This window comes from Etheostoma spectabile, chromosome 20 (genome assembly GCF_008692095.1).
Source record: "Etheostoma spectabile isolate EspeVRDwgs_2016 chromosome 20, UIUC_Espe_1.0, whole genome shotgun sequence".
In the NCBI taxonomy this organism is placed as follows: domain Eukaryota; kingdom Metazoa; phylum Chordata; class Actinopteri; order Perciformes; family Percidae; genus Etheostoma; species Etheostoma spectabile.
The window spans coordinates 16,164,771-16,178,990 of record NC_045752.1 but is presented as its reverse complement, the minus strand read 5'-3'; the positions used below and the strand labels follow the sequence as shown (position 1 = coordinate 16,178,990).

Below are 14,220 nucleotides of genomic sequence, written 5' to 3'. Positions count from 1 at the left end.
CCCTCTTTAACTGGCTGTGGTGTAAACATACACCGTTAATATTAATATATACAGTCTATGGGTGTAAACCACAAAGCTGCGAAGTTGACCCGGATAAGCGGACAGATCACATCCGGTGTAGATGTTAGCCATGTTTTGGATCTGTTGCCTCTTAGTTTAGTTTCAAATTCAGTCTATTGCTAGCTACCAGTTTTGCGTTATATCAGTTATTTTCAGCCGTCATGTCTCGGGGGTCAAGTGCAGGATTTGATCGTCATATCACTATTTTCTCTCCAGAGGGAAGACTCTACCAAGTCGGTAAGTAACTTAGTGACAGAAATGAACAAAACTCAACCTGCTCTGTCATCACTAGTGGCTAACAGGCTAACTTTAGCTAGCAGCTTCCATCTAGCAAGCCCATTTATAGTCCAGTGTTATTTAGAAAGGAAATCTTGCAGTACCTCGAGGTGATGTTAAAGTACATGCATGTGTATATGATTATCTATAATTGAATATAGTTATAATAATTATGTAGTAATTGAACTGTTTTGGTCCAGTTATGCTAACGTTAACGTAATTGAACTGTGCAGTGCTACCATAAGCTAATGTTTAGGTACATATTTTTGTTAGATTTGAAACGAAGTTCCTATTAAGGTAATCTAGCAACCAGTTAAGTAAATTTAGCACACTATTTACCCTTATTCTCACAATTTATATTCGTCAATCTCTTAAACCAGTCATAACTAAGCTGTAACACATGTTAACTGCGGAAGAGTGTGAAACTAAAATACCATTATCCATAGGTTACAAAGGTATACCTTGTATAATACTTATGAGAGTGTGTGTATGTACAATTAAATGTAAAATTAGCTAGGTTGGTTCCTTATTTAAAAAAACTTATTGCCCGCAGTGTCGAAAAGTTTAAAGTGCATTCTTGAAGCTCATGAGCAGTCTGTTCTTTTCCCCCTGCTATCTGTCTTCAGAGTATGCCTTTAAAGCCATCAACCAGGGGGGACTAACCTCCGTAGCAGTCAGAGGGAAGGACTGTGTTGTGGTCGTCACGCAGAAGAAAGTCCCAGTCAGTATACATAAATGCATGTGTATAAAGGCATGTGGTCAGATTCCACAGCTGTCCTGATTGTTGCATTAGTTGTGGAATGTGGTGTATATTTCTCTGTTGGCAATCTCTTTGTCTTGTGTTTTTCTCAGGACAAGCTGTTGGATGCGGTGACAGTCACACATATGTACAGAATTACAGAAAACATTGGCTGTGTTATGACCGGCATGACTGGTAAGCAACGTCTTGTCCACCTGATGGGGAATATTAAAAAAATGAGCCATTTAATGATTAAGTTTCTGTCAACCATACATGTTAGTAACAGATTCCCACTGACTATTGCCTTATTGCCATGTTACTAATGTTCTTGTTTAAGATAGAAATGCATCAGTTAATACAATTTTAGTCATGTGCCAACTCTAGTTACAGCAGAACATTACATAACACTAGTCAGAACAACCACCTAACAAGTATTATAAAGTTGCAAATGCATTGTAGCTAGCAAAATAGAAAACTTTAACCAGTAATTTAAAGTGATATGATTGGGTCATAGACTGCATTGTGTGTGACATTGATGTTGAGAATAGTGATTCATCAATCTCTTCTACTCTGTTGTCTCATGGATCAATTTACATCAAAACATGTATCATTCTTTCACTGTAAAACATTGACGCAACTTGTTTGTGTTATGTTCATTCATTTATTGGTCCGATCTTAAATTAAGTTGTGTGAAATGCTTTTTTTGCCTCTTCCTTCATCCAGCTGATAGCAAGTCTCAGGTGCAGAGGGCACGGTATGAAGCAGCTAACTGGATGTATAAGTACGGCTATGAGATCCCTGTGGATATGCTGTGCAAACGAATGGCAGACATCTCCCAAGTCTACACACAGAATGCTGAGATGAGGCCGCTGGGCTGCTGTAAGTAGAGTGCATGTGTTTGTGTGCACCAGAAATATCTCCTTAATTATTGTTTGTTATATAGGGTATAGCTAAGGCCGCATGGTATAAGGAAAATATGCAAGATCCGATAACGTTGTTGTATATCACAATAGCGCCATTACTTATTAAAGTTTATTCAGTTCTGCTGGAATACAACAAATTGCTTGTTGAATTTAAATCAAACAAAAGGAAATCATTTTTAACATTTTTTTTATTGAATAATTTGAACATTGAATTGAATAAAATAGGCACCACTAAAAAAAAAAAGGGACATCATAAAGTGTAGTGTTCAACTTCTTTCAACTAAGACAAAAAATCTCAGTGTCTGTCACAATGTGTTTATTGCGGCAATTGATATTGCGATGAAGATTTAAAAAAAAAAATGTACTGGGCAGCTCTAGTTTCAACCAAAACCGGCCTGTTTAATATTCAAAATCGTTTAATCCACTTTTAAAATATTATATGTTCCTCTACAACCAGAGAGCTGATGTATTAAGATGTAGACTGAAAGTTGTTTTTGTGAGACTAAAGTGTTGTATGAGTAGCATTTTAGAGGGTTTTCATCACCGATTGATTTTGAATATCAACACAAAAAATCTGCACCACCAATTTACATACTATTTCTTTGAAAACTGATGTTGATCTAGCTGTCATGTTCTTGCACACGGCATTTAAAACTGTTAATGTGTCCTCAGGTCAATTTTCATCTAACAATGAAAATTCTCATGTATTTTGCAATGCCTAAACCAGATGTTTAAATAGATGACATTGCCTCTTTCTCTTTGTTTCTACTGTCCTGTCTTCATTTTCCTCTGTGTCGGGTCCTTCCTCTAGGTATGATAGTGGTCGGACTGGATGAAGAGTTGGGTCCGCAGCTCTATAAGTGTGATCCAGCCGGCTACTACTGTGGCTTTAAGGCTACAGCAGCTGGAGTCAAACAGACTGAGGCCACAAGCTTCCTAGAGAAGAAAGTCAAGAAGAAACTGGATTGGACCTATGAGCAGACCATAGAGGTAATACGCACGCACACACACAGAAATGCTACTCACTGATCTCCCACTCATACTTAGGGATTTCATTAACAAGTACAAGCAGCCCCTATAAATACATTATGTACCGTATTTCAAGATTTTTTTGAGTTAGGGCTGTGCAATTAATCAAAAATTGAAATTTTAATCGTGATTACAATTTTGGCTCCCGATGATCCCAAACACTGAATAATTGAGAATAAGGATTATTTTTGCACACTACATTTTGCAAGTAAACTCTTATTTTGTCTTTTATTCTGAATGAAAAAAGGGAAATTTGACAGTTTTCACAGTTGATTTGTTTAACTTTTTATACTGTTTTTAAGTTCAATATAAGCAGCATTTCCATGAGTCAAAGTAATCATGTAAATTAATAGTGACTTCAATATTGACCAAAATAATCTTAATTATGCTTTTTTCCATAATTGAGCAGCCCTACTGTGAGCTCCTGTTTTCAAAGGCATCTATATCTTAGATGCAATGTTTCATTTATTTCCCTCTCCTCTCCCTCCTGGTAACTCCCTCTTTTCTCAAAACAGACGGCTATCTCATGTCTGTCAACCGTTCTGTCCATCGACTTCAAGCCCTCAGAGTTGGAGGTGGGAGTTATCACTACAAAAGAATCTAGATTCAAGTGAGTATTTTCTTGACACAAAGAGTGAATATATTGACAACATGATTAAGGAATATGATCCTGGCCACAGGTAAAGGACTTTTTTATCTGCTCAGCTGCTGCTGCTGTAAACCGTTTTTTCAGAATTAACGTGAACCTGAGCATTGCTGAAAAAGGCAGAGGGATTTAGCCAAACTTTTGGGATACATTTTACAAAATAAGAATAATCTTTGCTGATCAACTAAACACACAGCTCTGAACAGATACCACTGCTTCTGCATGTAGAATCTTGCATCTTTGTGCTGACACTGAAAACAGTTAAATTGCTAAAACATGGTAACAACTAGTGTTGTAATGGAAATTCCCTAAAACTAAACCAGGGAAATAATCAAAGAAAGGGCGTACAGGGTTGAATGTTCTCAACATGTCCATGTGTAAAGCCCACAAAATCCGGCATAACAGAAATGATGACCGTTGACTTGTGTGTTTGTGTTCCAGGATTCTGTCAGAGTCGGAGATCGATGTCCACCTGGTAGCTTTGTCTGAGAGAGAGTGAGGATAGTTGGCATCTATTTTGCCGCCGACTCTGAAAAGGATGAACATCAATACCAGACCCCCCTACCCCTCCACACAAAGGTCTCATCTAGTAAGACGATAAAGGAGGAGTCTGTATTGTCTTGTTCAGAAGAGGTGGTGCTGTACACTGAGGTTGAGACTAACAAAAAGATAAACAGTAAAGAACAATATGGTCCTAATTACCAGGTGGGTAGAATGTGTTACCCATCTGCACTGGCCCTTACCCCTCCTCCATCCTCTCTGGTCATAGCCAGGACCTGACTGAGCACAATATTATCCACATATCGACCCCTATTGCATTTTTCTCACTGTAGGCAGCTGCCAAATGTCAAAGAGCCTGGAAAGATGCTGCACATTTAAATTAGTCCACCATATGACCTATGGGTCTGATTTGCTCCTTTCTCTGGATGGAGCTCAGCCCAAATGACTTCCGTTGATCAGTGTGACATGAGCAGATTGGAAGATTGGGTTTCACTACAACTACACCACAATACCTCTGAATACCTCTTAATGTTATGGACTTGGTGGTCCTGTAGCTATTTGATTCACTGTATTTCAACAGTGCTTACAATCTTTACTCAGGGCTGCAACAATGTGTATCTCTCATTTTATTAATCTGCTTTAAAGTCCAGCTGTAGTTCCAGGATGATGTTTATGCTCTGGTGTGCTTTCATAACCCAGGGGACAGCTGTGGGAATTCTCCATGATCACTGTCATAACCATCCTGCGTTTCTAGGTCTGCTCAGGTCAACATCAACAGGAAGTCACCAATTATTTAATTTTATCCTCCACCCCTCTGCTGCCATTGCTGTACATTACTGCCCATCTATTAAACACAAATGTTTTTAATGAACACTTCAATTCCTGTTCCGATTCCCTGTTTTTTTTTTCATCTTTGCATATGCGTATTGCCATCTTTGCTTTTATGTAAAGATGAAGCAGCCGATTACATGAATCACCAGACCAGCATGCAAAATTGCGAAATACGGTGCCTCTCTGTCCGGGTGCAATGTTTTCAGATTTAGCATTGCCAATTGAAACATATCTCCACTTAATCTAATTTAGCATAAAATGTTTGCTGAATACAGCTTCCTGTGATGTATTTTAAATGTAATGTCAAAATGAATTTGTAATGACATTATTGATTATATTGAGGCACTTTGTGACGTTCTACTCTTGAAAGGTGCTAAATTAATTAATTTAGTTGCATACATTAATACATATTTGGTCAGAAGTCAGAAAAGTCCTTGAGTTAAGGGAGGAAATATCACTATAGTTAGTTATAGTAGCACTGCTGGTATCATATTTGGATGTAAAATGGACCTTTGATGTGCCACTGTTGTAAACCCCTGAACATTGCATGTGTACAGCTCTTTTAATATGCTTTTACTCCAAATACTCAATCACGAGCAGTCTACAGCAAAACAAAGATGCCTTTTTAATTAGGGAATAAGATGTGGTGACTACGTATGTATTTAGGTACAAATTAAAAAGGTCTTAAAATATATTAGTATTTTAATGTACAATCCATACCGAGCTGGTTGACATGAACCTGATCTTCGTTACAATCAGAATTGCATAAGTGCATTAAACAGTGTGGTTTGAAATTTGTATTTAGGTAAGCTTCCTTCTCTGAACTTTACTAAAGCATCTTGTTCAGCGGAGGTTCGCTTTCCTGAGAAGCAACAGTGTCGGAAACCGCTGAGTGTTCTGTTTCTGGGAATTTCCTGTCTCTTCCGTCTTAGCCCTACCCTCCCAAAAACTTCTCGATTTAGATTCCTGAGCAATCGGCGTCATTTCACACACACGGTTCCCATATGCCGCTTATCTCTTATCACTCACACAGCAGGAGGAACTGTCACAGATTGTCTGCCAGTTCCTCATTCAGTGGAAACAAATTGTGAGTCAGCCCTTTCCTGCATGACTGGCATTATATGAGAATGAAAAGCTACTGAACTGAAACTCATCGGTCATGCTATGATGATGGCATTCATACAAGCAGACACATACTGCTGACAGCAGAAAGACACGTGGTTTAGGTCATTTCTTGCATATTTGCAGCCTTGAAAAATTGTCAGGCGTTGTAGATTATATTTGGAGTTAGGGTTAGTTATGTGATCTTTCTTTTATGTTACAAAAATTATTATGTATTAGGGCTGGGCAATATGGAGAAAATCAAATCTATTTTTGGTCAAATTCCTCAATATTAGTACCGTTACGATATTGTAGGGTTGACTATTGGTGCTTTCACAAAAAATGTACACAATGAGATTTTTGATAAATGATAATCAGTAATGTGGATATAATAACTAAATGGGTAAAGGCAAATAGAACAGTTACAACAGTCTGATAAGTGAAGCAATGGACATTACTTTACTGTAATTCAGCCTTTAAAACCGGGAACAGACAACACTGATGCCATCTTACAATATCCAAAATCAAAGATATCTAGTCTCATATCACGATATCAATATATTGCCCAGCTCTATTATGTACATGTGTGAAAACATTTTCAACTGCAATCTGTTTCCCCTTCATCCCAGTCCCCACAAATATACTCACAAAAGGTTTTTAAATATGAGTGTCTTTAATTTAAATGAAGTGTGCTGGACTGTTTGCTTTCTGACATATACAACCTGCTCAACTGTACACATTCACAGCTTCCATAAAAAATACATCTTTGTATACACAGCATTTACAATATCATACAGCAGAGCTGTTGCAGGTACATCTGTGCGGATGAATGTGTGACAAAATATTTGCAGTGTCAACAGAATACAAGCAATCCTGTCATCATACAGCAAACTCATCCCATCTTAATGATCATGTGTTCACATCTCAGCATGTTTGCACTCCCGCAACCTGGAGCGATTTAAACATCACATCTCCGATTATCTTTTGCAGCTGCCTGTCCCGTCTGTTTCGCCAGCGCTCACGCCGTGTCACCCGCACTACTGGGCTTGTGTGACATCATTGCAGGAAGTAGTAGACGTGCCGAGCCATTTCTCTTGTCCTTTACCGTCATCATCACAGCCTCCTCTCTTTCTCTCTCGTTTCCTGCTAATGTCCATTCCACTGAATGTCGTCATAACCCACCTGCAAACACACAGAGGATAGAATAATGGATATACATTGGCCAGAGAGCTCATTTTAATGTTAGAGGGGAAAGCTCTGCATCTTTCTCACACACACACACCTCATCATCATCATCAGACTCCTCGCCCTCCTCTTCCTCGCTGTCGTCTGATTCGCTGTCAGGCAGCTCCCTCAGGTCAGGATTGGTCAGTGAGTACAGTTCTTTCCGGATGTCGTCATCGTTGCGACCGTATGTGAGGTGGAAGGGAGTGTGGCCTCCAGAGGTCAGGAGGTTGGGGTCTGCTCCTTTCTTCAGCAGCAGTTGGACCAGTGACAAATTCTGCTGGTCCACAGCCAGGTGCAGTGCACTGCGGCCGTTACGCTGTTCCTATAGGACACAAAGAGAGAGAGAGAGAGAGAACACAAGATCTTATTAGCACCAGGTAGCACGGTGGGTGCCGGTTCTCAAAATGAATTATTAATTATATACTTCTATACTACTTAGATGTAATCCTACTATGTAATTCTATTCTCCGTAAGTATACAAAGTGTTTATTCATTTCTCATATATAGATATGGTGCATGTGTTTACCTTTGCATTAATGTCAGCTCCTAAAGTCACCATGTTCTCCACCAGTGACAGGAAACCCTGAACTGAGGCCAGATGGAGGCAGTTCTGACCTGCAAAAAAACATCAGTGGAAGAGCTTGAGAACTGACACCAGACAAGCATACGTCATTGTATTCCTGCAGTTTTCTTGGAAAAGTCCAGGATCCACAGATGGATTTCATGTTAAAAAAAAATAATAATTTAGCAAGAGATAAATAGTATTTGTCTGGACAAATACTATTATTGGTAAGTAAAGTATTTAATCTGGATTTATTTTTATTCTGCCATGTCAATGCCATTTAGGAAACGAAAGCAGACTTTTCATTTTATATTCCAAACTCTGTTCAGGATTTTTTTTTATATATTCAAAAACTTGGTTGCCTGAACAAAATCACCAAACCAGCCATACTTTAGTCTTAAAAACAGTCTATGCACAAGTCTAAATCTATTTGGAGGCTTAGCATCTAACATTATGGCCCTTATAATAGATGGGTTGTCTTCAGGATGTGATGGCCTGACTGGCTATGGCATTCCCTTTGCTTAAATGGTTCCTTTCACCCAACCATGGTGCTCAGGGCAGCCGAAATGACTTATCGTGCCCACCATTCATCTGTTTAAATAGCAGTTAAGACCAGCAGCAGGCTGTCCGGTGTCTCGTCTGCTTCCATACACTGAAGGTGGGCCACCACAAAATGGAAATTACCACCACTGCTCAAGGACATACTGTTCTAATAATGTTGAAACGTAACAATTTAGCTTACCCCTGCCTAACATTTTGTTCCCTAACACAACTAAAAAGCCTTTATCAGAAATGTTATAAAAAGTAAAAGTTCAGAATGTTCAAAGTGGGAAAAGTCAAAACCTCATCAGTTCAGAAAGGCACATTGTTCTCGTACTACAATCTTACCATGATAGTTGCAGGCAGCCATCACCGTGTGTAGATGCTCTGGCTGACAGTTCTGTGTTAGGACGCTGAAGCACAGCAGGTTACCGTGGCGACAGGCGATGTGAAGAGGCGTGTCCCCGCTGTCATCCACAAGCGTGGGGTCGCAGCCGGATACCAGGAGGCGCTGACACACGTCCGCCTGGTTCGTTATTACTGCTAGGTGGAGAGGAGTCTAGGATGGAAATAAGTTTGGAGATGTTATGTGATGACTTAATGCATTAAAATGTGTTATTACTACAGCCTGGTGAATAAGTTGTTTAGATAGAGCAAGTTCACAGAAAGAGGTGGAGGCAAACAGAGATGAGAAAGATGTGACTGGGTAAAGATCAAGATTGATAGATAGATAGATAGATATTTTTTTAAATCCTCTTCTGTACCTGTCTCTGGTCATTTTGTGTGTTGAGGAAGTCTGTGTCCTTGGACATGTCTATCATTTTTCTGATATAGTCCTTGGCCTCGTGGATGATGGCCAGGTGGAGCAGCCTATAAAAGACAGAGAAGAAAGGTAGAATCCCTGTTATAATACAATAATACAATACACAACCAAAATCTATATTGTAACCAGTGACACACTGTCACATGACATTTTGTAACAACAAATTCCTCTGATTGCGTTTTGGTCATCTACATCTAACACTGTTACTTTTAAACAGTGAAAAAATGCACAAACCTAAGGTTAACGATGCAGAATAGTTACTTGAAAGGCAAGAAATACAGAAAAGACAACAGTTTTACTTTGTGCAAAATCAAGCCCATGTACAAGTGTTTCATTTTTATTAGAACATAGAGATTTCAAAAATCAGCCCTAAAAAAATGAACACCCCGTGTTTGACTTATATTTATGTCCTCTGACAGAGACACACAGTAATGGTTCTTTAAAAAAAAACTGCCATCTGTAGAAGTGTAATCCTTAAAGATAAACTTAAAGTACATCTCTGGATTCTTCAATACAGCAGTCCACCAGTTTCCACGTCTCTGCCTACTGTTACATCCAATGAGACATCCAACATTTAAAAAAGTCTTGATTTGTATAAAATTGTTATTTTTTAATCTAACATTACACTTAAATCAATCTGATAGTTTTTTTTTAAGTGTAACACAGCAGCCAGTTTTACACTTTATGTAATGGGGATAATTTCCTACCAAAGCCATTAGGACCCCTTTAGAAAATGTTATTGACCCCATAAGAGACAGCTCCGGTCCGGTTTGAACTGATTATGAAGTCTGGTGTTTTTACACATCCATGATGAAGTCACGTTGTTCAATTTAGACGCAATAACGTCATTTATTATGCACGTGGCACGATAACAGTAAAAATACTGTTAGTTTGAACTATGTTTCTCGGCTGGTAATTGTGTTCTAATAAAATAACATTTAGACTCGCTCTTAATGTTATTCACCTCGGTGTTATTATAGCAGCAATACGCAGACACGTATTGCAGAAAAGAGTTTCGCCCTTAATCTCCACAGACTTTTATGCAATTTAAAGTAGCCTACTTTACTTGTTTTTCCTTCTTCTCCCTGCACGGGAGCGCGCCTCGGTTAGACTCCTTGGCGGCGCGCCCGGGACTTTCCCAGCCTGACCCGCGGCCATAGTGTATTCCCTCCTGATAATAGCCTTTTGTTTATGTCCAACACCACCTCGTCTGTCCGCAGCCAGTCCCAATATTAAACCGGACACCAGTCCTGTGTATTGTTAACACTTCTTCGGCGTACTTTTATAAACCGTAATCCTAAAGTAAACTCCAACCCGGACTAAATTAGGCCCGGGCCCGGGCATTGTAATTACAAGCTAGAGGCAGACATTCCCACAGGAAAGAGCTCAAATTACCTCCAAGACCAGAGCTGGGCCTACTCAGGCAATACTACAAGCCTAGCTATACCTTTTGAAAACTCACAAATATCCCAATGCTTAACTCCGTAACGTTATTCCTGGTCTGACTTACGTGTCTCCGTCTTCTGTGATCTGGGTTTGCCATTCGTGCAGTTCTCCGGTTACGGCGAGATGTTGTTTGTGCTGCGGAGGCTCACATTCCACCTGGAGCCGACGGATCTCGTCCGCCACAGCCTGGTACTCCTCCTCTTTCAGCGAGTCCAAACCGCTGTCGAGCCGCTCCTCTGTCGACGGAGCTGGCTTCCCTTCTTTGGAATCCCGGCTGTAATCCATTTGGTTTAATACACTGGTCCGGTGAAGGTCCATGGTGGTTTGTTATTCGGGATGATGTGCGTTGGGTTTTCTAGTGTCGAAGCTGTGCAGCAGTCTGTAGATGCCCTCTGTGTGGCTGCAGCGGGGCGGAGCTAACAACTAGGTGGGGGATTTCCAGAAAACTGTCACTCAGCATACAGATCGCTGGCTCCAGGAGGGGATTTCTATTCAGACACATATAAATACACTCCTCAGTTTGTCACCAAGAGAGCAAAGTCATTTTGCAGACATAAAATAATAATTTCTGCAATATTTCAGTTTTTACATGAGTGAATTTTTGTAATGGCACATTTCCTCAACACGTGCAATCTAAATCTCAAACTTGAAATCAGTGGTTACTTTGAAAACATTTTTTCAGTTATTGTGCAAACTGTATAGTATTTCATCAAAAATGATGCACTTCTGTCCTCCTGGCTAAATGTATAAGAAGAAAGGTCAGCCTTAAATGAGTGCTGCAATGTCAATTCTATAAAAAGGAGAACACTGAAGCCTAGGAAATCAGGATAACTCAAAGCACAGTAGTGTATGTACGGTTGCACATGATTTGTCACATTTAAGAGTTCCTGTAAGGGAGGGATCATTGAATGGAAAGTCCTAAAACTGCACTTATGTATGTTCATGCTGAATCACTTGTAATGTTGTTCAGCAGCCCCGCAGTGCTTGAGCGTGTGGAAAGATCTGCATGTGGGGGGGCTGCAGCGTGCACAGGAGTTTCCTCCAAAACTTTTGGTGTGATTGCAACGTGATTTCAGTTTGTTTATCATGCCATAAAAAATAATACAATGAACAAAAGAACAAAGCAACAGGTCTGCAGTGGAGTTTCACCTAACATGGTCAACTGTATGTTTGTTAAAGATATATTTCCTTACTGTTTGGGGTCTGTTTCCAATTCCAGTACATACAGGTACTCACTAATATCAGTAGAAAACCAGTTTCTTGCAAGCATTATACTAACTGTGCTTATTCATTAACATAGCAAAGTATGCCTCTACTGATTTTATACTGAGACAAGGATTATACTCCCACTCATTCTGTCCCAGTGACTTTAATAACCCAGTATCAAATCACTCATTCAAATCCTCTGCAGATAAAAAAAGGAAGGACTCCAATTTCTCGATAAGGCCACGAGACTTAGCGAGGCTGTGACCTATCCCTTTAAAAACAAACATCAAGTTGAACGTGATGTTCTGGAGGCCTGAGGGAAAGTCCAGGCTTGTTTTACCTCCCATTGTTCAGTTTGGTGTGACCAGTTAGACTGGGAAGCTCAGGCTTCGCTCTCAGCACATTTTTACTGTCACGTTAGCAACTGTTGAGCAACATATTAGGACTCATGCAAAAGCACAGTGTTTCAACTAGAGAACAGTTTCTGTGCAGAATCATGGTCACCATTAACTAGATTTAGGTATTTACCATGTTTTAAAGTGTTGAACTAAGAATAATTTACTGTGCAACAATTGCATGGCTCAGTTTAAAATGGCATTCTGCGTCTGTATATCAGTTTCTGAAGCAAGAATGTAGAAAGGGCAACAAACCACACAGGCCACAGTCCCTCCCACAGTTAATTCTACATACATATTATGCACAATATCTAGCCTGCTGCTTACAATCAGCTTTGAAGACACAGTGAAAGCAAGACCTCTGTTTGAATCATTATAAGGCAGACAAATGGCGGAAAAGCAATGCACATAGCAGGCTGACAAAGCAGTCCCACACACGTTTGCATAAAGCTATTTAAACAGGAAATTTAGTATTTCGAGAGTATTACAAAAATATACAAATCTCTACTTCAGGCTATATCATTCAACTTTCCATTTGGGAATTATAGTTGTCTTTCTATGTTTTTAGTAACTTTAGAGTTCTTTTTCATTTTATGTCTACTTTTCAGGATAATAGGGCGGCTGTGGATCAAGCGGTCGCCAATCGGAAGGTTGGTAGTTCAATCCCTGGCCCTGCACTCCCGTGTCAAAGTGTCCTTGGGCAAGACAGTGAGCCCTAAGTTGCCACCAAGGCTGCACCATCGCAGTGTATATGTATGAGTGTTTATCTGATGAGCAAGTGGCACCTTGCATGGCAGCCTTGGCCACAGTGTGTGACTATGTGTGAATTGTGAATGGTTCCTGTAAAAGTGCGTTGAGAAGTCGTTTTCGAGTCAACTCGTTTGAGTAGTTGACTAGAAAAGCACTATATAAAAACAGTCCATTCAGATGAAACAGACAAATATCATTTGATAAAGGCTAATCAAACCAATCTTAAGAATGACGTCTAAGTAGATAAACACTGTAAACAATGCATCTTTTTCTGTTTAAATTCCTATCTGTGTGAAGGGTGCTGATATGGTTGGTCCAGTAGAACTGAATCATTTTTTTACTGGAAACCAGTCAGATGAAACCAGTGCAACCGTCACAAACATCTGAAACAACTGATACTTATACTTACCTATACTACAATAAATAAACAAAATGGTAATACATTGGACACATAGCTAAATATTGTGTAAGGCAAGGCAAGGCAATGCAGCTTTATTTGTGTAGCACATTTCAGCAACAGGGCAATTCAAAGTGCTTTACACAAAATCACTGCCTTAGACATAAAAGGAAGTAACTACACTTGCAAAAGTCAGAAAGGATTCTGGATTTTTTTTTTGGGGTAATCAGTGTTTTTCTGGGGTGTCTCCCAGCCGGCTTTTCTGGGCTTTTCAAAATGTCACCCGAGTCACCACCACTTTGTTGATTTCCAATTGGTGGTTGGATTGTGCTGTGACTGGAAAACCTGGGAAAGTTAAACTGAGATGGCGTGATCAAGTCTGCGAGAAGCTTGTGATTGTTCGGTCCCTGTGGTTTTGGAGAAGGATTTAGTTTTAACTCGCTACAGTCAATTTTCCAGCAGATCTGTGACTTCATTAAGAAAGTATCATTTAAGAGGACATTGTATGTTAAAGCAACCTCTTGTGCGAATTGCTGTGAAAAGCACGTGTGTTTCAGTCTGTGGGGTGACCTTATGGAAGGGACTGAAGAATGACATCAAACAGAGTCATAATATCCTTCTGTTCAATAATAGATTCAAGAAATCATTACTTGACCAATACAGAAAAGAATACATAGAAACATAGGAACGTAAATGTAATGTTAAGGTATTTTTGCATATTCTTGTATTGTTGTAAGTTATTGGAACATCTGAAAGATTGTATGCTGT

General features: G+C 39.6%; 2 protein-coding genes across 4 annotated transcripts; one reads left to right on the top strand and one right to left on the bottom strand.

Annotated features, from left to right (window-relative positions):
* The first annotated feature begins 40 nt into the window (after nucleotides 1-40).
* Nucleotides 41-5,050, top strand: psma6a (proteasome 20S subunit alpha 6a). The gene is made up of 7 exons (XM_032501276.1): nucleotides 41-297; nucleotides 963-1,057; nucleotides 1,189-1,270; nucleotides 1,799-1,954; nucleotides 2,810-2,988; nucleotides 3,543-3,637; nucleotides 4,115-5,050. The coding sequence occupies exons 1-7, from the start codon at nucleotides 222-224 to the stop codon at nucleotides 4,170-4,172; spliced, it is 741 nt and encodes a 246-aa protein (XP_032357167.1). The 5' UTR covers nucleotides 41-221; the 3' UTR covers nucleotides 4,173-5,050.
* A 1,890-nt stretch (nucleotides 5,051-6,940) lies between these two features.
* On the bottom strand, nucleotides 6,941-11,113 carry nfkbiab (nuclear factor of kappa light polypeptide gene enhancer in B-cells inhibitor, alpha b). 3 transcript variants are annotated; one of them, XM_032501269.1, is made up of 6 exons: nucleotides 10,769-11,113; nucleotides 9,200-9,305; nucleotides 8,784-8,994; nucleotides 7,860-7,948; nucleotides 7,396-7,655; nucleotides 6,941-7,292 (listed from the first exon to the last, which is right to left on the bottom strand). In XM_032501269.1, the coding sequence occupies exons 1-6, from the start codon at nucleotides 11,020-11,022 to the stop codon at nucleotides 7,253-7,255; spliced, it is 960 nt and encodes a 319-aa protein (XP_032357160.1). In that variant the 5' UTR covers nucleotides 11,023-11,113; the 3' UTR covers nucleotides 6,941-7,252. The 3 variants fall into 3 exon arrangements, with proteins under 3 accessions (XP_032357160.1, XP_032357161.1, XP_032357159.1); XM_032501270.1 differs by having other exon boundaries at nucleotides 7,399-7,655; XM_032501268.1 differs by having other exon boundaries at nucleotides 6,941-7,288; nucleotides 7,389-7,655; nucleotides 10,769-11,111.
* Between the last annotated feature and the right edge of the window lie 3,107 nt (nucleotides 11,114-14,220).